The 25,318-nt window shown below is 44.9% G+C and overlaps 1 protein-coding gene across 1 annotated transcript; it reads right to left on the bottom strand.

Annotated features, from left to right (window-relative positions):
* Positions 1-13,089: 13,089 nt before the first annotated feature.
* Positions 13,090-22,309, bottom strand: LOC307241680 (ER membrane protein complex subunit 3). The gene is made up of 9 exons (XM_080015876.1): positions 22,257-22,309; positions 17,747-17,918; positions 17,263-17,320; positions 16,981-17,074; positions 16,483-16,587; positions 16,316-16,397; positions 15,996-16,075; positions 15,641-15,723; positions 13,090-13,919 (listed from the first exon to the last, which is right to left on the bottom strand). The coding sequence occupies exons 2-9, from the start codon at positions 17,899-17,901 to the stop codon at positions 13,791-13,793; spliced, it is 786 nt and encodes a 261-aa protein (XP_079872002.1). The 5' UTR covers positions 17,902-17,918; positions 22,257-22,309; the 3' UTR covers positions 13,090-13,790.
* Positions 22,310-25,318: the final 3,009 nt, after the last annotated feature.

The following is a 25,318-nucleotide window of genomic DNA, read 5'->3' as shown; positions in this document are numbered from 1 at the left end:
CAACACAAATCCATGCCTACCTCTGGAGCTCACAGAATTCTCAATTGTGAGGCATGGATTTGCCTGTGCAAAAATGAATTATGAGGCCGCTCATGTCTACTCTGATGTTTGGCTGACCTACAGATTGTGCTCTCCTCATTTCTGTTTGGGAAAAACATCTTTTATAGCATTCAAATTTATAGAACAATATGATGGAACACGGTCACACCATATCACACCGATGTAGATTAATGTGAGGATGGAAAACAAATTTGCAAAATGTTTCAATGGTTGGTTACGATTATGGTAGTCAAGGTGTGCAAAGCATTCTGGGTGATGCCCTGTTATACATGTGGTAAATTTCAGTTTGAACTTGACTGCTTACTCTGCATCCCGTGCCATGTTATCAAATTAAAACTATGTACAAGTAAAAATCATGCCATTAAAATGGCATTAATATAAGCAAGTGAACAATAAAGATATCTGTTTTACGTCAGTCAGAAGCCTTTATTTCTTTGGTTGCTTTCAATTTTGGATGGCCAAAAATAGACAGCTACCTGCCCGGTTAGCTCAGTCGGTAGAGCATGAGACTCTTAATCTCAGGGTCGTGGGTTCGAGCCCCACATTGGGCGTCCATCTCCTTTACCAGCAGGGCCAACTGCCCAGCTACTTGCTGTCACCCAGTGGCCCCTGCTCAACACAAATCCATGCCTTCCTCTGAAGCTCACAGATTTCTCACTTGTCTCACTAGGATTTGCCTGTGCAAAAAATGAATTATGTGGCCGTTCATGTCTACTCTGATGTTTGTCTGACCTGCACATTGTGCTCTCCTCATTTCTCTTTGGGGTAAACATTTTTTATAGCATTCAAATTTATAGAACAATATAAAAACAAGTAAAAATCATGCCATTAAAATGGCATTAATATAAGCAAGTGAACAATAAAGATATCTGTTTTATGTCAGTCAGAAGGCCTTCTTTTTTTGGTTGCTTTCAATTTCTGATGGCCAAAATTGCACAGTCAGCTGCCCGGTTAGCTCAGATGGTAGAGCATGAGACTTTTAATCTCAGGGTCGTGGGTTCAAGCCCCACATTGGGCGTCCATGTCCTTTAACAACAGGGCCAACTGCCCAGCTATTTGTTGTCACATACTGGGCCCTGCTTACCACAAATCCATGCCTTCCTCTGGAGCTCACAGAATTCTCAATTGTGAGTCAAAGAGATCAATGTTCCTTACAGGCAACTTCAGCAGAGTGCAGCTAACCCGACCTAAGTTTGATGAGAATTGCTCACTGCTTGCTGCACCAAACAAAAGAGCATGTTAGAGGCATCTGCTTGGCCCCATTAAAAGAAAATACAAACTGTCTCCCAAATGAACCCTGTTAAAGCAAGGCTACTATATCAAAGGAGCTGATAATTGAAAGTGATCCCTTTTGTCTTTAACAATTGCTAAAGCATTTCGTCCACATCAACCAGTACTATGGCTTAGCTGGTTTAAGCACGTCTGGTAAATAGGATAGGACTTCATGGACTATGATATTGCCTCTGCACAAAATGAAATATGGAGCATCAGCCATTCATGTCTACTCTGATGTTTGGGAAAAACATCTTTTATAGCATTCAAATTGATAGAACAATATGATGGAACACGGTCATACCATATCACACCGATGTTGAAAAATGTGAGGATGGAAAACAAATGCCCTAAATGTTTCAATGGCTGGTTTTGATTATGGTAGTCTAGGTGTGCAAAGCATTCTGGGTGATGCCCTGTTATACATGTGGTAAATTTCAGTTTGAATTTGACTGACATTAAAACGATGGACAAGTAAAATCATGCCATTGAAATGGCATTAATATAAGCAAGTGAACAATAAAGATACCTGTTTTACGTCAGCCAGAAGCCTCTATTTCTTTGGTTGCTTTCAATTTTGGATGCCCAAAAATAGACAGATACCTGCCTGGTTAGCTCAGTCGGTAGAGCATGAGACTCTTAATCTCAGGGTCGTGGGTTCGAGCCCCACATAGGGCGTCCATCCTCTTTACCAGCAGGGCCAATTGCCCAGCTACTTGCTGTCACCCAGTGGCCCCTGCTCAACACAAATCCATGCCTTCCTCTGGAGCTCACAGAATTCTCCATTGTGAGGCAAAGAGATCAATGTTCCTTTCAGGCAATTTCAGCAGAGTGCAGCTAACCCTCCCCAAGTTTGATGAGAAAATGGCAATTATTTCCTTGATAAGCTCATTGCCTGCTTCACCAAACAAAACAACACCTTAGAGACATTTGCTTGGCCTCATTAAAAAAAAATACAAACTGTGTCTCCCAAAATAAGCAGGTTAAAGCAAGGCTACTATTTCAAACGAGCTGATAATTGAAAGTGGTCGTAATTGTCTTTAACAATTCATCCACATCAACCAGTACTATGTTGTCAGCCGTTCATGTCTTCTCTGATGTTTGGCTGACACAACGGGCCAAGCCCCACATTGGGCGTCCATCTCCTTTACCAGCAGGGCCAACTGCCCAGCGACTTCTTGTCACATACTGGCCCCTGCTCAACACAAATCCATGCCTACCTCTGGAGCTCACAGAATTCTCAATTGTGAGGCATGGATTTGGCTGTGCAAAAATGAATTATGAGGCCGCTCATGTCTACTCTGATGTTTGGCTGACCTACAGATTGTGCTCTCCTCATTTCTGTTTGGGAAAAACATCTTTTATAGCATTCAAATTTATAGAACAATATGATGGAACACGGTCACACCATATCACACCGATGTAGATTAATGTGAGGATGGAAAACAAATTTGCAAAATGTTTCAATGGTTGGTTACGATTATGGTAGTCAAGGTGTGCAAAGCATTCTGGGTGATGCCCTGTTATACATGTGGTAAATTTCAGTTTGAACTTGACTGCTTACTCTGCATCCCGTGCCATGTTATCAAATTAAAACTATGTACAAGTAAAAATCATGCCATTAAAATGGCATTAATATAAGCAAGTGAACAATAAAGATATCTGTTTTACGTCAGTCAGAAGCCTTTATTTCTTTGGTTGCTTTCAATTTTGGATGGCCAAAAATAGACAGCTACCTGCCCGGTTAGCTCAGTCGGTAGAGCATGAGACTCTTAATCTCAGGGTCGTGGGTTCGAGCCCCACATTGGGCGTCCATCTCCTTTACCAGCAGGGCCAACTGCCCAGCTACTTGCTGTCACCCAGTGGCCCCTGCTCAACACAAATCCATGCCTTCCTCTGAAGCTCACAGATTTCTCACTTGTCTCACTAGGATTTGCCTGTGCAAAAAATGAATTATGTGGCCGTTCATGTCTACTCTGATGTTTGTCTGACCTGCACATTGTGCTCTCCTCATTTCTCTTTGGGGTAAACATTTTTTATAGCATTCAAATTTATAGAACAATATAAAAACAAGTAAAAATCATGCCATTAAAATGGCATTAATATAAGCAAGTGAACAATAAAGATATCTGTTTTATGTTAGTCAGAAGGCCTTCTTTTTTTGGTTGCTTTCAATTTCTGATGGCCAAAATTGCACAGTCAGCTGCCCGGTTAGCTCAGATGGTAGAGCATGAGACTTTTAATCTCAGGGTCGTGGGTTCAAGCCCCACATTGGGCGTCCATGTCCTTTAACAACAGGGCCAACTGCCCAGCTATTTGTTGTCACATACTGGGCCCTGCTTACCACAAATCCATGCCTTCCTCTGGAGCTCACAGAATTCTCAATTGTGAGTCAAAGAGATCAATGTTCCTTACAGGCAACTTCAGCAGAGTGCAGCTAACCCGACCTAAGTTTGATGAGAATTGCTCACTGCTTGCTGCACCAAACAAAAGAGCATGTTAGAGGCATCTGCTTGGCCCCATTAAAAGAAAATACAAACTGTCTCCCAAATGAACCCTGTTAAAGCAAGGCTACTATATCAAAGGAGCTGATAATTGAAAGTGATCCCTTTTGTCTTTAACAATTGCTAAAGCATTTCGTCCACATCAACCAGTACTATGGCTTAGCTGGTTTAAGCACGTCTGGTAAATAGGATAGGACTTCATGGACTATGATATTGCCTCTGCACAAAATGAAATATGGAGCATCAGCCATTCATGTCTACTCTGATGTTTGGGAAAAACATCTTTTATAGCATTCAAATTGATAGAACAATATGATGGAACACGGTCATACCATATCACACCGATGTTGAAAAATGTGAGGATGGAAAACAAATGCCCTAAATGTTTCAATGGCTGGTTTTGATTATGGTAGTCTAGGTGTGCAAAGCATTCTGGGTGATGCCCTGTTATACATGTGGTAAATTTCAGTTTGAATTTGACTGACATTAAAACGATGGACAAGTAAAATCATGCCATTGAAATGGCATTAATATAAGCAAGTGAACAATAAAGATACCTGTTTTACGTCAGCCAGAAGCCTCTATTTCTTTGGTTGCTTTCAATTTTGGATGCCCAAAAATAGACAGATACCTGCCTGGTTAGCTCAGTCGGTAGAGCATGAGACTCTTAATCTCAGGGTCGTGGGTTCGAGCCCCACATAGGGCGTCCATCCTCTTTACCAGCAGGGCCAATTGCCCAGCTACTTGCTGTCACCCAGTGGCCCCTGCTCAACACAAATCCATGCCTTCCTCTGGAGCTCACAGAATTCTCCATTGTGAGGCAAAGAGATCAATGTTCCTTTCAGGCAATTTCAGCAGAGTGCAGCTAACCCTCCCCAAGTTTGATGAGAAAATGGCAATTATTTCCTTGATAAGCTCATTGCCTGCTTCACCAAACAAAACAACACCTTAGAGACATTTGCTTGGCCTCATTAAAAAAAAATACAAACTGTGTCTCCCAAAATAAGCAGGTTAAAGCAAGGCTACTATTTCAAACGAGCTGATAATTGAAAGTGGTCGTAATTGTCTTTAACAATTCATCCACATCAACCAGTACTATGTTGTCAGCCGTTCATGTCTTCTCTGATGTTTGGCTGACACAACGGGCCAAGCCCCACATTGGGCGTCCATCTCCTTTACCAGCAGGGCCAACTGCCCAGCGACTTCTTGTCACATACTGGCCCCTGCTCAACACAAATCCATGCCTACCTCTGGAGCTCACAGAATTCTCAATTGTGAGGCATGGATTTGGCTGTGCAAAAATGAATTATGAGGCCGCTCATGTCTACTCTGATGTTTGGCTGACCTACAGATTGTGCTCTCCTCATTTCTGTTTGGGAAAAACATCTTTTATAGCATTCAAATTTATAGAACAATATGATGGAACACGGTCACACCATATCACACCGATGTAGATTAATGTGAGGATGGAAAACAAATTTGCAAAATGTTTCAATGGTTGGTTACGATTATGGTAGTCAAGGTGTGCAAAGCATTCTGGGTGATGCCCTGTTATACATGTGGTAAATTTCAGTTTGAACTTGACTGCTTACTCTGCATCCCGTGCCATGTTATCAAATTAAAACTATGTACAAGTAAAAATCATGCCATTAAAATGGCATTAATATAAGCAAGTGAACAATAAAGATATCTGTTTTACGTCAGTCAGAAGCCTTTATTTCTTTGGTTGCTTTCAATTTTGGATGGCCAAAAATAGACAGCTACCTGCCCGGTTAGCTCAGTCGGTAGAGCATGAGACTCTTAATCTCAGGGTCGTGGGTTCGAGCCCCACATTGGGCGTCCATCTCCTTTACCAGCAGGGCCAACTGCCCAGCTACTTGCTGTCACCCAGTGGCCCCTGCTCAACACAAATCCATGCCTTCCTCTGAAGCTCACAGATTTCTCACTTGTCTCACTAGGATTTGCCTGTGCAAAAAATGAATTATGTGGCCGTTCATGTCTACTCTGATGTTTGTCTGACCTGCACATTGTGCTCTCCTCATTTCTCTTTGGGGTAAACATTTTTTATAGCATTCAAATTTATAGAACAATATAAAAACAAGTAAAAATCATGCCATTAAAATGGCATTAATATAAGCAAGTGAACAATAAAGATATCTGTTTTATGTTAGTCAGAAGGCCTTCTTTTTTTGGTTGCTTTCAATTTCTGATGGCCAAAATTGCACAGTCAGCTGCCCGGTTAGCTCAGATGGTAGAGCATGAGACTTTTAATCTCAGGGTCGTGGGTTCAAGCCCCACATTGGGCGTCCATGTCCTTTAACAACAGGGCCAACTGCCCAGCTATTTGTTGTCACATACTGGGCCCTGCTTACCACAAATCCATGCCTTCCTCTGGAGCTCACAGAATTCTCAATTGTGAGTCAAAGAGATCAATGTTCCTTACAGGCAACTTCAGCAGAGTGCAGCTAACCCGACCTAAGTTTGATGAGAATTGCTCACTGCTTGCTGCACCAAACAAAAGAGCATGTTAGAGGCATCTGCTTGGCCCCATTAAAAGAAAATACAAACTGTCTCCCAAATGAACCCTGTTAAAGCAAGGCTACTATATCAAAGGAGCTGATAATTGAAAGTGATCCCTTTTGTCTTTAACAATTGCTAAAGCATTTCGTCCACATCAACCAGTACTATGGCTTAGCTGGTTTAAGCACGTCTGGTAAATAGGATAGGACTTCATGGACTATGATATTGCCTCTGCACAAAATGAAATATGGAGCATCAGCCATTCATGTCTACTCTGATGTTTGGGAAAAACATCTTTTATAGCATTCAAATTGATAGAACAATATGATGGAACACGGTCATACCATATCACACCGATGTTGAAAAATGTGAGGATGGAAAACAAATGCCCTAAATGTTTCAATGGCTGGTTTTGATTATGGTAGTCTAGGTGTGCAAAGCATTCTGGGTGATGCCCTGTTATACATGTGGTAAATTTCAGTTTGAATTTGACTGACATTAAAACGATGGACAAGTAAAATCATGCCATTGAAATGGCATTAATATAAGCAAGTGAACAATAAAGATACCTGTTTTACGTCAGCCAGAAGCCTCTTTTTCTTCTTCATCGCTACTTCTGTAACTACCTGAGACTATTCATTTTACTGTTTTCCCCGCTGAAACTGGATCTGTGGCTTGCCAGCTTGTCAGCTCCCAGCCCTGTCGTCTCGCTGCTAGCCCTCCCTGCTAGCTTGCGCCGCTCCCCGGACTTTCTGGCCATCGCTACTTCTCTTTCGGCACAATGCTGCAACTACCTGAGGCTACTAATTCTACTGTTTTTCTGCTGAAACTGGATGAGAGGCTTGCCACTTTGTCAGCTCCCAGAATGTCATCTCGCCGCTAGCCCTTCATGCTAGCCAGCGCCGCTACCGCCGCTAGTATTGCTAGCTGAGATAGGCGCTCACCTGTTGCGGAGATGGTGCTCTTCAAATACTCTGCATTGGAACTCATGAATCTCCCCTGTCACTCCACTCCAAACTGCCTCGCCAACATAAAATCCATCGGACTTCTGCGCCGCCCTCGCTATGTCCACAGGGCTGCTCGCTCTAAGTCTGTTTCCTTAGATCAAACTATTCCTTCCATAATGTCGAATCAGTGGAGGCAACGTCATCACAGCAAATCATGTGTGCATTCTGTTCTGCAGCCGCTGGTCTGTGTTGACAGGCTCGTCCCTCCCAACTCGCCTGCCTCACCTTCCAGTTGGACTGTTTTAACCTCACACAGCACGTTCAAGGTCCCACCCACGCCCAAGGCCAACACTTGATCTGGTGTGCACTACTGGCACCTCTCCTTCCCATCTTCAGTGCACTGATCTGGTTGTTTCTGTCCACCATGCTGTCCTGTTCACTGTTCCTGTCCCCCTGTCCAAGCAATCCGTTAAACGCACCATCATGTTCAGGAACCTCAAGTCATTGAGTACACCAGCCCTGATCAATACCCTTGCGACCCACCTGGCCCTAGCCTGGTTGCCCACTACAAGTCTGCCCTCTCCCTTAGCCTCAGTTCTCTTTCCCTGCTCACATCAGCTCACATGGCTTTTCATATCACTGCTATGCGGATGATGCTCAACTCTATCTGTCCTTCCCACCCGACGACCCCACTGTCTCGACGCGGATCTCGGATTGTCTCGCTGACATATCCACATGGATGAAGGATTATCATCTTCAACTAAATCTGGCGAAAACGGAACTGCTGGTCTTCCCGGCCAAACAAGGTATTTATCACAACATTTATATTAAAATTGACTCTCTATCTCTTGTTCCTACCAAGGCTGCAAGGAATCTTGGTGTCATTATTGATGACCAACTGACATTCTCGGACCATGTTGCCGCCGTCTCCCCGTCCTGCCGCTTCGCACTATTCAACATCCGAAAAGTCAGGCCGTACCTGACCCAATATGCCACTCAACTGCTGGTACAAACCTTGGTGATGTCCCGTCTCGACTACTGCAACGCCCTCTTAACAGGCTTGCCGGCCTGTGCGGTGAAGGCACTACAGATGATACAGAATGCGGCGGCGCAACTGGTGTTCAACCAGCCAAAGAGGGCACATGTCACTCCGCTGCTCATCGAGCTCCACTGGTTACCTGTAGCCGCCCGCATCAAGTTCAAGTCTCTTATGCTGGCCTACAGACTGATTGCTGGAAATGCTCCCACCTACTTAAATGCTCTTGTAAGAGCACATGTTGCCACCCGGATGCTGCGCTCGTCAAATGAGCGTCGCCTGGCTCTGCCGGCCATACAGCCACGGCAATCCAGGTTATTCTCATTTGTAGTTCCACGTTGGTGGAACGAGCTGCCAAAAATGACCAGAGCAGGGACCTCCCTCTCTGTCTTTAAGAAGCACTTGAAGACCCAGCTCTTCAGTGAGTACCTCCTGTCCTAACCTAAAATTACTTAGCACCACCTTGCAGTATTTATTGTTACACTAATGTTGTTGTTACACTAATGTCTCTGTCGCAATGTAGCTTGAATGTTATTCTCCCTTGTAAGTCGCTTTGGATAAAAGCGTCTGCTAAATGACTAAATGTAAATGTAATGTAAATGCTCAAACCCGGACTGTCTCCTTCACTTGCCCTGCCCCCGGTACACCTCTGAACTCTCCACCATGAAGGTCAGCGGCTGTCAGGCTTCACTGTCCACCTTGACGCCTTAAAACAGCATGTGATCTCCTACAAAGAAGCTCTCTCCAGAACGAAGATCCAATACTACTCAACCCTTATTGGCAATCAGCAAAGCCACCCCGGAATGCTTTTCTCCACCATGAACCGGCTGCTCCGCCCCCCTGATCCCACTCAATCCCCCGACCCCTCTGACCGCTGCTCCATGTTCAAGGAGTTTTTCATGCCAAAGTGGACACCATATACCAGCATCTCCAATCGCCTGCCCTCCCACACACCCCAATCACAGGGTGTTGCCCCAGCTGCCCGCCCACCCCAGTGCTGTCTTTCCTCCTTCTCCCCTGTGGATGCACCACAAATTATTATGCTGGTCACCAAGGCCAAGGCATCCACCTGCTCTCTGGACCCCATGCCCACAGCCCTGGTCAAGGCATGCCTTCCCTCCCTCTCCCCTGTCTTGGTGGCATCATTAACGCCTCCTTGTAATCCGGCACGGTTCCCACCAGCTTCATAATGGCCTCAATCACACCAATCATAAAGACGCCTGGTCTCGACCCGAACAACCTCAATCACTACTTCCCGATCTCCAACCTTCCGTTCCTAAGCAAAATCCTGGAACGAGCAGCTGCTGCCCAACTCCAACAGCACATGAGCACATAAACATGAGCTTCACGAACCCCTTCAATCCAGATTCAGAACCCACCACAGCACAGATCGCCCTCATTAAAATCACTAACGACCTCCTCATTGCTGCTGATGCAGGCTACATCAGTATCCTCATCCACCTTGACCTCTCAGCTGCCTTTGACAGTCTCCCACATACAGTGGGGCAAAAAAGTATTTAGTCAGCCACCAATTGCGCAAGTTCTCCCACTTAAAAAGATGAGAGAGGCCTGTTATTTTCATCATAGGTTCACCTCAACTATGAGAGACAAAATGAGAAAAAAAAAATCCAAAAAATCACATTGTCTGATTTTTAAAGAATTTATTTGCGAATTATGGTGGAAATAAGTATTTGGTCAATAACAAAAGTTCATCTCAATACTTTGTTATATACCCTTTGTTTGCAATGACAGAGGTCAAACGTTTTCTGTAAGTCTTCACAAGGTTTTCACACACTGTTGCTGGTATTTTGGCCCATTCCTCCATGCAGATCTCCTCTAGAGCGGTGATGTTTTGGGGCTGTCGCTGGGCAACACGGACTTTCAACTCCCTCCAAAGATTTTCTATGGGGTTGAGATCTGGAGACTGGCTAGGCCACTCCAGGACCTTGAAATGCTTGTTACGAAGCCACTCCTTCGTTGCCCAGGCGGTGTGTTTGGGATCATTGTCATGCTGAAAGACCCAGCCACGTTTCATCTTCAATGCCCTTGCTGATGGAAGGAGGTTTTCACTCAAAATCTCACGATACATGGCCCCATTCATTCTTTCCTTTACACGGATCAGTCGTCCTGGTCCCTTGGCAGAAAAACAGCCCCAAAGCATGATGTTTCCACCCCCATGCTTCACAGTAGGTATGGTGTTCTTTGGATGCAACTCAGCTTTCTTTCTCCTCCAAACACGACAAGTTGAGTTCTCACCAAAAAGTTATATTTTGGTTTCATCTGAACATATGACATTCTCCCAATCCTCTTCTGGATCATCCAAATGCTCTCTAGCAAACTTCAGACGGGCCTGGACATGTAGTGGCTTAAGCAGGGGGACACGTCTGGCACTGCAGGATTTGAGTCCCTGGCGGCGTAGTGTGTTACTGATGGTAGCCTTTGTTACTTTGGTCCCAGCTCTCTGCAGGTCATTCACTAGGTCCCCCCGTGTGGTTCTGGGATGTTTGCTCACCGTTCTTGTGATCATTTTGACCCCACGGGGTGAGATCTTGCGTGGAGCCCCAGATCGAGGGAGTTTATCAGTGGTCTTGTATGTCTTCCATTTTCTAATAATTGCTCCTACAGTTGATTTCTTCACAACAAGCTGCTTACCTATGCAGATTCAGTCTTCCCAGCCTGGTGCAGGTCTATAATTTTTTTTCTAGTGTCCTTTGACAGCTCCTTGGTCTTGGCCATAGTGGAGTTTGGAGTGTGACTGTTTGAGGTTGTGGACAGGTGTCTTTTATACTGATAACGAGTTCAAACAGGTGCCATTAATACAGGTAACGAGTGGAGGACAGAGGAGCCTCTTCAAGAAAAAGTTACAGGTCTGTGAAAGCCAGAAATCTTTCTTGTTTGTAGGTGACCAAATACTTATTTAACCGATGAATTTACCAATTAATTCATTAAAAATCCTACAATGTGATTTCCTGGATTCTTTCCCCCCATTCTGTCTCTCATTGTTGAGGTATACCTATGATGAAAATTACAGGCCCCTCTCATCTTTTTAAGTGGGAGAACTTGCACAATTGGTGGCTGACTAAATACTTTTTTGCCCCACTGTATATCCTGCTCCACTGTCTATCTGGCTACCTTGGCCTCTCCGGTACAGCACTCTCCTGATTCCAATCCTACCTCACCAACAGGAAGCAGTTTGTCTCTATCGGAGACTCCTGCTCCTCCCCTGGCCCAGTTGACCAAATCGTGCCTCAAGGCTCCGTGCTTGGGCCCCTCCTCTTCACCATTTACATGCTCCCCCTTGGTCAGATCATACGCCACCACGGTCTGTGCTTCCATACCTACGCAGATGACACCCAGCTTTACTTCAGCACAAAACCATCCTCCCGCCTCTCCCCTCAGTCTCTTCTGAACTGCCTCCACGACATCAAAGTCTGGATGTCTTCAAACCTGCTCAAACTCAACAATAACAAAACTGAACTCATGGTTGTGGCTCCCAAGGCGCTGCTCAGGAAGGTTGGAGATCTCGACTTGGTTGTTGATGGCTGCTCCATCTTCCCATCCCCCGAAGTACGCAACCTAGGTTTTATCTTTGATTCATGCCTTTCATTCCACTCACATCAAATCCATAACGAAATCTGCCTTCTTCCACCTCAAGAACATCTCCAGACTCTGCCCATCACTGTCAGAGTCCGTGGCTGAAACATTCGCTTTCATCACCTCCCGTCTGGACCACTGCAATGGAGTCCTGTCCAGGCTCCAGTACGTTCAAAACTCTGCTGCCAGAGTTCTCACCCGCACCAAGCCCTGGCAGCACATCACCCCCACCCTCTCCACTGGCTCCCTGTCAAATACCGTATCTCCTATAAAACCCTACTTTAAACCTCGGACACGGCTCTGCTCTCCACCCCCCGCACGAGGCTTCGAACTTTCGGGGACAGGGCCTTCAGTGTGGCAGCCCCCACCCTCTGGAACGCTCCATCCTGCCACCTTCAAGAACCTGCTAAAAACCTGCCTCTTCAACGAGGCCTTACTGCCACCGACACTTTTTTGCTTTCTTTTTCTGTTATCTTTTTTCGATTTTCTACCCCGTCTTGTTTCATTATCTACGCTGCCTTGTTTGTTTTTCCGTTGTAATGTGTCCTTGGGTTCGCGAAAGGCGCAGTGAAATCCCAGTTATGATTATTACATTGTTATATATTTTTCACATTTTTCAATATCATTTATATTGTTATATATTTTTCATACTATGAAATATTTTTCATATTGTTATATACTTTCACATTGTTATATATATTATATAGTTATATATTTTACATGTTAAATATTTTTCATATTTTGAGGTGTAAACAAGGTGTAAACAGTGTACATTAGGTGTAAACATGGTGTGAACAGTGTATATGAGGTGTAAACAGTGTATGAGGTGTAAACATGGTGTAAATATTGTACATTGGGTGTACACATGGTGTAAACAGTGTATATGAGGTGTAAACATGGTGTAAATATTGTACATGAGGTGTAAACATGGTGTAAACAGTGTATATGAGGTGTACACATGGTGTAAATATTGTACATGAGGTGTAAACATGGTGTAAACAGTGTATATGAGGTTTTAACATGGTGTCAACAGTGTGCATGAGGTGTAAACATGGTGTAAATGGTGTACATGAGGTGTAGAAATGGTGTAAACTGTATATGAGGTGTAAACAGTGTATGTGAGGTTGTGGCTGAAACGATTGATCAAGCAGCAGGATCTAAATCATTTGACACTTTATAGATTTAATCTCTCGGCCGATGTTTCCAACAATAAATATATTATTTTTTACAGGAAATGAACAACAGGAAGTGACGACCCTGCAGCTCTGCTCATGTTTTTCAGTCGGTTCCTGGAGGCTTAGAACCATCAGAGGGTTCCAGTGAGAACGCACAACACACTAAAGTGAACAACAAGACTAAATCAACCAAACAAATCAAACAAACAAATCAAATCAATCACGGGTGAAAGGATCTGAATAATGAGCACCGTAGAACGGGACAATTTGTTCTAGACCAAACAAAAGGAGCAGAAGGCAGCGCCTCAGAACCTCCAGAACCTCCAGCTCCTGTCCTTGAACAGCATGGAACTCTGCTGTCGGAACCACGAGTGTCCAGGCTCCTTCTGGATCTGAGGGGGCAGGGTCTGTAGATCCTTCAGGTTCTACGTTCTTCTGGATCCTGAGGTTTTAGAAGCTCTACGGCTTTTGGAACCGGGATTTCTAGAACAGGATGGTTCTGGAGTTTCCTGGATCCGGGAAGGTCCAGAACCTTTTTGGGTCGGCAGTGTTCCGGATTCATGTCTGATGGTCTGTGGATGTGAGAGGTTCTAGAAGTTGGAAGGTTCTACGATGGTCGGGACCTTGGGCGTTCCAGAGCCCTCAGGTTCTCGAGTCCTCTGGGTCGGGCTTCTCCTGTCTTCTAGAACATGGCCGAGCGGAGCTCCTGGCTGAAGGCCGCTCCCAAGTTCAGGTCTCTGGACATCAGCTCCTCCTCCACGTTCTCCAGCGCCCACTTGTGTTCCACGATCTCCAGGGCCTCCCACTCACTCTGGAGGGAGGACACACACACACACACACAGTATATATATTACTAATATATCAAATGTCAAAGCAAGCTGTGTTATTTTGAACGTTTGCTCCACCTGTAGTGAAGATGGCACCGACACGTGTTGTGTTTGTAGCCTAGCGACAGTGGAGTGGATGACGTCCCACGGCGTCTCTGCACGCGCCCGTGGAGGGATGTAAACAAACAACAATGCAACAACTACCTGCGCCGACCGCCAGCAGCTCCACCTCCCGACTGCAGATGTCCTGGGTTGCACCACCCGATGTGAATGAAGAGGGCGACTCCCCCTCCATGGCTGCACAGCTGACGCTAAGCTAAGGCTAAGCTAACGGCAAAACGGTGGAGTTACACACCCAAGCTTCTGTCGGTAGCGATGGGGAACGTGCGCTCGCTGGCCAACAAGACGGAGGAGCTAGCTGCCCAGGTGAGGATCCACAAGATCTACAGGCAGCGTCGTTTACTGCTCCACGGTAACACGGCAACACTCCAGACGCTTACATGGATTTATTGATTCATACGGTGGGAGCGCACTGGGACGCTCCTCCGCCACGGGGTGAACGTTTGGGCCCCGGGCAGTGAGAGCTGCTGTTCCCTTGAATAAATGAGGTTTGGCACCGTCTTGCAGATAAGAACGATTTCCATAGGATGGAAAGAGATCCACACAATGTGTGTTGGAGAAAAAGTTAAAAGTGAAAAATAAGGACAAAAAAAAGATACCGGACTTGCGTTTTCCTTGTTATGATTTGAGCAAATTATTTTATGCTAAACACAGCACCTTGGGTTTCTGGACAATAGTTATCATTGCTTTGGGTTCATTTATTTTCAATTAACATACAAAAAGCAAACGTTTGTCCACTGCCATGTTGATAAGAATATTGAAATATATCCTTTGAAGCTACATTTTGAACATATGAAAAATGTCTGATTCATTGCAATTCAATATTTCAATTGATTGACAGGCCAAATATTTTTGTGACAATTACATTATTGTTATTGCTCAGCGTTTATTTTTTATTTAATCGAATTTATTTTTCGAGCTAAAAGTATCTTGAACGCAACAACAGCAGAACCGTGAAGGTTACTTTATTGGAAGTAGAAGAACGTTGGTGCAACCTGACAAGTTTGAGGGGCGGGGCGCTTTGTGACATCATCATCATCATCCCCAGTTCTATAAGTCCAAGCTTCGTCTCTCGGAACTCATCCCCCTCCGGCGACTTGCGCCCTGCGGACTGCAAAGCGTTCGCAGACAACCCGCGCAGACAGACAGCTTGAGCCGGCGCTGCGTTCTAAGGAAACTGGAAAAACTGTAACTCGTGCTGCGTTTCACAAAACCCTGAAAACTAAAAATGTTCAAAGGAGATGTTTTCACACCACAGGAAGTTCTAAGAACCTTTGGAGGAAGCAACCTTTTCTTTTGTGTCCGCACTGAATCATCCAGGAGCGATGGTAATTGGTAAAACACGGAACCTCGGAAAACTGTAATACATACCTAACACGACTGAAAGGACCCCGTGTATTGCTGCCTGCAAATATATTTATTATTGTATTTATTCATCATTTAGTCATCACCTTCAAAACCTTAGACCATGACTATACATTCAACTGTATAATATTCCTATTGGAAGAGACGTGTCTACTAGAAATGTTCTGGTTCTAGGAACAGTCTGAACAGTGGGAGGTGTTTGTCCTATATGACCTCTGACCTTGAAGGCCTTGTTGGGGTCGGGGGGCATCGCCATGGCAGCGCCCGTCATCTGGTCCTGCATGACACGCGACTGGTCGGCGGCTGAAAACAAATAGAAATAATAAACTGATGGAGTTGTAAAAGTGAACTTCAACTCATGAGCGACTGTGGTGGTTTCCTTTCAGAGGGAAGTTGTTGCTGACTTCAGTACCACATTGAAAATCAACAGCTTTTCAAATCAATCAGAAATCGAAACAATAGAATTCAATCGTATCATCCAAAGTGAACCAGCCAGCCAGCCAGCCAGCCAGCCAATCAATCAACCAGCCAATCAACCAATCAACCCGTCCAGCGGTGCTGCAGGTGCTACTGACCGTTGTCCTGTCCCAGGATCAGAGTGTACATGCTCCTCAGTCCAAACACGTTGAGGAAGTACCAGGAGGCCGAGCTCACCCTGGTCAACACACATTAAAGTGGTAATCCGTCACATGTCGTCCTTTGTTTATCTGGTACTTTATAAGAAACAGACATTCAGTGTGTTGGCATTGTGCGTGTGCTGCTCTATATGCGGTTTCCATGGTTGGTGGCAGGGTCCGCCACAGCTGCGATGAATTAGCTAAAGCAGCTGTAAACTGTGGATGAAAATAACAAATGTTACTGGGAAAGTGTGTGTGTGTGAATGTGTATGTGTTACCAGGAAGCGTCCAGTGAAAGCAGCTCGATTCCTCTCTGCAGCATCGGTTTAAACCTCAGTGTGAGCGGGAAGGGAACCTTAGCTGGAGAGAGGGCATTACTACTGACCGTACACACACTACAGACTGTACACACACTACAGACTGATTCTGCAGTTTAATGACATACTGATGACGAATCCGGAGAAGGCCCAGTTGATCCATCCTCCAATCAGAATCATCGGTAGAACATTGGTCAGGTTCCCCTTCATCATGTCAGTCAGCATGCTGGTGTCTGCACACACACACACACACACACACACACACACACACACACACACACACACACACACACACACACACACACACACACACACACACACACACACACACACACACACACACACACACACACACACACCATAGAGGGGGACCATCACCCAGAATGCAGTGCTGCTTTACAACGTACTTTTTACCAAACATTCAAATATGAATCAAAAAGCTTCATTTTACACTGTTTTACATTCCAGAGGTTCCCAATTCATGTTTTGTTTTATTTCATGTTTTATTTCACACACACACACACACACACACACACACACACACACACACACACACACACACACACACACACACACACACACACACACACACACACACACACACACACACACACACACACACACACCTGTCATGGGGTTCTTTGGAACCACCTTCCTCTTCACCTTCTTGAAGAATCCAGTTTCTGTGTCGTTGAAATACTGTTTCCTCATCGCAAAGGACTGAGGAAACAGCCAGACAAACAGTCAGACAGAGGTAAACAGCCAGACAAACAGGTAAACAGCCAGACAGACAGTCAGACAGGTAAACAGCCAGACAGTAAAACAAATATGTAAACACGCAGACAGGTAAACAGACAAACAGTCAGACAGGTAAACGGTCAGGCAGATAAGACAGACAGTTGTCTCACCTGTCGTGGGATGTATTTTCCGTTCTCTCTCAGGATTCTGCTCCTCAGTAGAACCTGACTGGAGAGCAGAGACACTGTTACCACGACAACCATCCCAGGTCAGATGGTGAAACAGTCAGTCAGTCAGAACACACAGGAAACCGGCAGTGAAATGCTGTTTGTCCTGGGGTTGTATAAAAGAAATCTTAGAACTGCAGATTGCAACTGGATGAGAAATTCAACAGGAAAGAAGTGAGAAGAAAAGATTAAAAACAGCTTCATGAAGTGGAATCAGTGTTTTGAAAAGTCAGAAAGTGTGAAAAATAAATACATTCGGTCCAGCGGTGGAAAGTACTTGTAAAGTGTGTGTGTGTATTTACTGAATGTACTTAAGTACAATGACCTTCAGAAACTTTACTGCATTTCAGAAAAAATATCCACTTTCCAATCCACTTAATTTATAACGGAGTAACGGGTGGAAGAGCTGTACAGCGGGGGGGCTCACCTGTCGGACACCTGCTCCAGCTGCAGCTTCTTGTCGCTGTGCAGCAGCTGCGTGACGTAGTGACGGATGATTCCTACGAAGAAGGTGATGAAGACGATGGGAAGCACCACCCACATCCGGATGCTGGAATCCAGGAGGAGCTCAGGACCCGCCATGACAGAGAAGTCAGACGCTGAGGAAGGGAGAGAGAGCAATAATAAGAACAAAAAAAATTAAATAATAACAATAATAATACCAACACGTCTCTTATGTGGGCGTGCTCTTAGCCAGGTGCAACCCTAATCACATGAGCAGCTGTATTCTATCACCTATTTATGGTCCTGCCCTTGAAGCGTAGCTTCAAGCGTTGGCCCATTTGTAGTCGCTCTGTGTAAAGACGCACGTCTACCTCTGCACGTCCACCGAACAAGGCAAACCTGCCTTCTTTTTCTCACTCCATACAAAATGCGCTACTACCGCATCTCTACAACTTCAAGGTCACCCAAAAAGCCTCGTTATACCATATGCCGATGCAATCCGGGTAACCTCAGGTCCCTGCAGCAAACATCTTCTGCAAAGACCTCCTTCTCTGTTTGCTTGTGGAATTGTCGATCTGCAGTTAACAAGGCAGACTTCATTTCTGGTCATGCCAACCACCTCTCCTTGGAGCTCCTTGCTCTCACTGAGACATGGATTAAACCGGAAGATAGCGCAACCCCGGCTGCACTTTCCACAAACTACACATTCTCCCACACATCCAGACCATCTGGCCGTGGTGGTGGGACTGGCCTGCTAATTTCCAACACATGGAAATTTAACACACTGCTGCCTTTAAACAACTTTGCCTCCTTTGAATATAACGCCGTCTTGGTGACTGCTCCGGTGAAAGGCTATGTGGTCGTCATCTACCGTCCACCAGGACAACTAGGTGACTTCCTACATGAGCTTGACACCCCGCTGTCATCAATTCCTGAGCATGAGTGTCCCATGCTCGTCCTCGGAGACATGAACATCCACTTGGACGGTGCGAGCTCGGTTGACTTCCTGTCTTTGGTTCGCTCATTCGACCTAAGACAGGTCCCGACTCCACCGACTCACAAGGCTGGCAAAGAGCTTGATCTCATTCTTGCTCGGACCTGCACCACGGACAACCCAAGGGTCACCCGTCTTCATCTCTCAGACCACTTCTTCATCCACTTCAATGTCCAGCTACCAAAACAACCCCCCACCTCCCCACCCATGGTTACTATCCGCAGCAATCTCCGCAGCCTGTCTCCCACCCACTTCTCCTCTGTGCTCTCCTCTTCTCTTCCGCCCCACGGCACTTTCTCCTCTCTGCAGGTTAATGATGCCACTGATTCTCTCTCCTCCACCTTGAGCTCATGTCTGGAGCCTGTGTCCACTATCCACCAGACCTGCTCAATCAACCCAGTCGCACCCATGGCTGACTGACACCCTCCGGACAACGCGCAATGACCTCAGAGCAGCGAGAGGAAATGGCACAAATCCAAAACAATTGAAGATCTTGCAAGCTACCAGACACTGCTGTCCTCCTCCTTCTCCAGCATCACTACTGCTAAGAAGGCCTTCTTCAACGATAGGATCAACGGTGCCACAGACACACGTAAGTTATTTGCCACCTTCAAGTCTCTGCTTTACCCTCCGCCACCTCCCCCAGCTACTAACCTCACTGCTGACTGCCTTGCCTCCTTTTTTACTAACAAAGTGGCAGCCATCAGCAGCCAATTCACTAAGCAACTTACTCACAACCTGTCTTCTCCAGCCCTAGGCTCATCGTTCCCTGGTTTCACCCCCCTCGCTGAAAGTGAGGTATCAAAACTACTTACATGTAGCCGTCCTACTACCTGTCCGCTAGATCCGATCCCATCTAACCTCCTTCAAGCCATATCACCGACTATCACCCCGGCAATCACACATATGATTAATTCTTCCCTAACTTTCGGCACTTTCCCCTCTCCTTTCAAAGTGGCTCGGGTCGCACCACTGCTCAAAAAACCCTCACTCGATCCCAATCAAGTAGAAAACTATCGGCCGGTCTCTCTCCTCCCATTCCTTTCCAAAACCTTAGAGAGGGCGGTCTCTAGACAGGTTACAGAATACCTGTCAAGAAACAACCTTCTCGATACACTTCAATCTGGCTTCAAAAGTGGTCACTCCACCAAAACAGCCCTGTTGTCTGTGACAGAGGCCGTAAAAACTGCTGGAGCTGCTGCCAAATCCTCGGTTCTCATTCTGCTTGACTTATCAGCTGCTTTTGACACTGTCAATCACAGCATACTCCTGCCCATACTCTCAAGTGTGGGCATATCTGGCAGTGCACTTTCCTGGTTCGAATCTTACCTCACTGGGCGCTCGTTCAGGGTGATATGGCAAGGTCTGTGCCTCACAACCTCACCACAGGGGTGCCCCAAGGCTCGGTGCTGGGACCCCTCCTCTTTGCCATATACACCACCTCACTGGGCCCCATCATCCGCTCGCATGGCTTTTCATATCACTGCTATGCGGATGATACTCATCTCTATCTGTCCTTCCCGCCCGACGACCCCACTGTCTCGACGTGGATCTCGGATTGTCTCGCTGACATATCCACATGGATGAAGGATTATCATCTTCAACTAAACATGGCGAAAACAGAACTGCTGGTCCTCCCGGCCAAACAAGGTATTTATCACAACATTGATATTAAAATTGACTCTCTATCTCTTGTTCCTACCAAGGCTGCAAGGAATCTAGGTGTCATTATTGATGACCAACTGACATTCTCGGACCATGTTGCCGCCGTCTCCCCGTCCTGCCGCTTCGCACTATTCAACATCCGAAAAGTCAGGCCGTACCTGACCCAATATGCCACTCAACTGCTGGTACAAACCTTGGTGATGTCCCGTCTCGACTACTGCAACGCCCTCTTAACAGGCTTGAGGCCTGTGCGGTGAAGCCACTGCAGATGATACAGAATGCGGCGGTGCGACTGGTGTTCAACCAGCCAAAGAGGGCACATGTCACTCCGCTGCTCATCGAGCTCCACTGGTTACCTGTAGCCGCTTGGTTATCTGTAGCCGCTTGGTTACCTGTAGCCGCTTGGTTACCTGTAGCTGCCCGCATCAAGTTCAAGTCTCTCATGCTGGCCTACAGAGTGATTGCTGGGAATGCTCCCACCTACTTAAATGCCCTTGTAAGAGCACATGTTGCCCCCCCCGATGCTGCGCTCATCAAATGAGCGTGGCCTGGCTCTGCCGGCCATACAGCCACGGCAATCCAGGTTATTCTCATTTGTAGTTCCATGTTGGTGGAACGAGCTGCCAATAACGACCAGAGCAGGGACCTCCCTCTCTGTCTTTAAGAAGCACTTGAAGACCCAGCTCTTCAGTGAGTACCTCCTGTCCTAACTTACAATTACTTAGCACTACCTAGCAGTATTTATTGTTACACTAATGTTGTTGTTACACTAATGTCTCTGTCGCAATGTAGCTTGAATGTTATTCTCCCTTGTAAGTCGCTTTGGAAAAAAGCGTCTGATAAATGACTAAATGTAAATGTAAATGTAAACAACAACAATAATATAAATAATAACAATAACAATAATAATACCAACAACAACAATATTAATAATAACAACAACAACTATAATAATAATAACAATAATAATAACAATAATAACTATATATATATATAAGTTATAATGTATGGTATAATGTATAGTATACTATACTACATTAACTACACTCTTGAGTATCAGACTACTGCTGCTGTACTCAGTACCACTGTCTGTAATACTGTGTTACTATAATGCTGCTACAACCTGTAATTATTTACTGTAGTTTACTTACTTACATACAGTAGTTACTAGTATACATAGCACTATTAGTATACATACAGCAGTACTACCAGTATGCATAGCACTACAAATATGCTTATTACTACTAAAATGCACATAACTACCAGTATGCATAGAACTACGAATATGCGTAGTACGACCAGTATGCATAGTACTACCAGTATGCATAGTACTACGAGTATGCATAGTACTACTCAATATTAACTCTGTGGATATAGTATGTTTACCGTACATATATTATTATTATTATTATTTAATTAAAATAAATACTGCATTTTTTTTCGCCATTTATATTCTTATCCCTGTCCCGCACTGTTCCCAGCTGCCGTGGCGCCTGAATCCCACCACGGGCCTTCCAAACAACTCAAACTAACGACACATTTCAACTTGAATTCATTGTGAGAGCAGCCGCCTGAGAGTCACCCCTCACATAGGCTAACCGGGCTAGCATGCTAACATGGCTCAACAGCTTAACCAGGGCTCCGGGCTAACCGGGCTAGCATGCTAACCAGGCTCACAAGGCAAACCAGAGCTCCGGGCTAACCAGACTAGCATGCTAACCAGGCTAACACAGCGTTCCAAACTCCGTCACACGGAAAGGAACAGCAGTTCCGACTGTTGTTCTGACTGTAGTTCGTAGTTACATCGTAACATGTTGAATAAAACACAACTTACCACACGAACAAAGTTTAGGAACCAACAGCAAACACGCTCTGACACAGGAAGCACTTCCGCTTCCGCTTAATATAATATAATATAATATAATATAATATAATATAATATAATATAATATAATATAATACAATATAATATAATATAATATAATTTAATATAATATAATTCGATTAAATAAAATACAATATAATATAATATAATGGCGCCGACTAAAAGGCAGGTGGATGAGGTGGAGGTGGCAGAGTTGAGGATGTGGAGGTTTTCATTGGGAGGGACAAGGACGAACAGGATGAAGAAGGAGGACGTTAGAGGAGCAGCTCAGGTTGGACAGTTTGGTGGAGAAGTGAGAGGCCAGACTGAGATGGTTTCGACACGTGTGGAGGAAAGATGAGAGTTACATTGGGAGAAGGAGGCTGAGGGTGGAGCTGCCAGGCAAGAGGAAAAGAGGAAGCCAAAGAGACGCTTGATGGAGGTGCTGAGGGAGGACATGCAGGCGGGTGGTGTCAGGGAGGAGGATGCGCAGAACACAAGGTGTTGGAGGCAGATGATCCGCTGTGGTGACCCCTAACGGGAGTAGCCCGAGGAAAAGGAAGAAAAATAATATAACATAATATAATTTTAAATAATATAGTATAATATAATATAATATAATATAATATAATATAATATAATATAATATAATAAAATATAATATAATATAAGGTTGAGGTCTAGTTGGAACAGGGACGTTTCAGACATCTTGTTGCCTGAGTTTGATCAATATCAATGTGCAGTTGGGGAAAAAATAAGTGAAAAACGGTCGTAAAATTTACTGTAAGTATAAAAACGTTGAGACGATTTAATTTGGTTGAGGGGCGGGGCGGTTTGTGACATCATCATCCAAATTTATATAAGTCCAAGCTTTGTCTCTTGCAACTGATTGACATCCAGCGACCTGCGCCCTGTGGCCTGCAAAACATTAACAAGACATCTTGAGCCGACGCTGCGTTTAAGGGAAACTTGGAAAACTGTAACTCGTGCTGCGTTTTACAAAACTCCAAAAACTGCAGTCGGACACAGAAGACGTTTCCGCACTGCAGGAAGTTCTAAGAACCTTTCAAGGAACCGTCCCTTTCTTTTGTGTTGATTTACGGAGGCTTGGAAAACTTCAATACATACGAAATATAAATTAATCTCCTCTGAATTTGTCAAGCTTAAACTGTCAGAACAGAACAAGACACGAACATAGTTGGGGTCTCGTTAGAACCGGGACGCCGCAAACATCTCGTGGTTCAACTTTCATCCAAATCAATCCACATATAGAGCAAAATGAGTGAAAAACTGACGACATTCGATTTAAAGAAGCCAAATGTTTCTGCGTCACCGAGATGCCAACGTTCAAAGCAAAAGGATTGAGATGAGATTTAAATTGAGACCCTTTATGACATCATCTTATTATTTACTATAAATGAAATTTACATTCAGACGCTTTAAGACATCATATTTTTTACGATAAATGTGCAGGTTCTGGTTCTGAATGTCCATTTGCACCGGGTGCAGTGTACAGTGTAGTCTCTGTCACCCTGTAGATTAGAGATTACAAACTAGTGTGTGTGTGTGTGTGTGTGTGTGTGTGTGTGTGTATGTGTGTGTGTGTGTGTGTGTGTGTGTGTGTGTGTGTGTGTTCATGTACCTTCTGACCTGGTTGATGTGTGTGGGATGTTGGATTGATATTTAATCTCTTTGGTCTTTTTCTAAATGAAGACATTTCATTTAGATATAACCCTGAGTTAGAAGCAGCGTTTTAGTCCTCATTACTTAAAAACATGAATCCACAGAAAGTCATCACCACGTGGAGCCGAGTCTCCACCCGACTGTGAGAATGAATGATGCCTTCATCTACTAGGAACGCGTCGGAAAACTAGAAGCCGTGAAGTTGTATTTAGTCACAGAAAGACGTCAACGTTTTTGGGATTTCATGGAAACGTAACCTCTCTGAATTGTAATCCACAGGAAGGCGTGGCCAATGAAATGACGTCACTTTGCTTCCCCTCGTAAGCCTCCAGACAGACACACACACAGACAGATAGATAGACAGATGGACAGATGGACAGACAGACAGACAGATAGACTGATAGACAGACACACAGACAGATCGATAAACAGATAGATAGATAGATAGATAGATAGATAGATAGATAGATAGATAGATAGATAGATAGATAAACAGATAGATAGATAGATAGATAGATAGATAGATAGATAGATAGATAGATAGATAGATAGATAGATAGTGTCTGGAACAGGACAATCACGGAACCCACAGAGATGGTGAAGGTCTCGTTGGAACCAAGGCGTTTCAGACATCTTCTGGTGCAAGTTTTCACACGATCTACATTTGTCGCAGGAATTAATGAAAAACTGTTGAGAATTTACCGGAAGTTGAAGAACGTTGGAACGAGTTGTGCCGTGTAGACCTGCTTGCTTCCAGAAAAGTGTAACTTGTGGTGCATTTCACAGAACAGAAACAGAAAACTGTAATACATACCTAACACAACTGTAGCAGTTCCACCTGCCACACCCAAGGGGCCTCAGACAAAGACAATGCACCCGAAAACACACCTGTTTATTGTAGAGCGTGGGCGTGGTGTAACAAGTCCGGAGCAGATGGACACAAGTCATGACAAGGGCTCCTCTCCTGAGTGTGTGAGTGGGGATGGGGGTTTTAGCTGTTGCTCGTTGATTGGTCTAACGAGCAACAGGTGTACAGCCACCCTGATCCTGGGCCCAATTACCTAGACCCAGGACAGGTGCGGCTGCTCAAACCCCCCCATCCCCACACCCCAATGACTAAACCGGGTTCTTGCATTGCTGCCTGCAGCTATATTTTTATTGTTATTGTTCGAATTATTATTAATTTTATTCTGATTTTGGGTCTATAACTGTCAGGAACAGAACAACTGCTCCAGCTACGTACACGGTTGAGGTGTCGTTTAAACCAGAACTGCTCCGACAACTTGTGGTTCAAGTTTAATCTAAATCCATCCCCATTGGGAGCAGGAATGAGTGAAAAACCGACTTAA

This window comes from Zeus faber, assembly GCF_960531495.2.
Source record: "Zeus faber genome assembly, chromosome: 15".
Classification (NCBI taxonomy): domain Eukaryota; kingdom Metazoa; phylum Chordata; class Actinopteri; order Zeiformes; family Zeidae; genus Zeus; species Zeus faber.
This window is presented reverse-complemented; position numbering and strand designations above follow the sequence as displayed.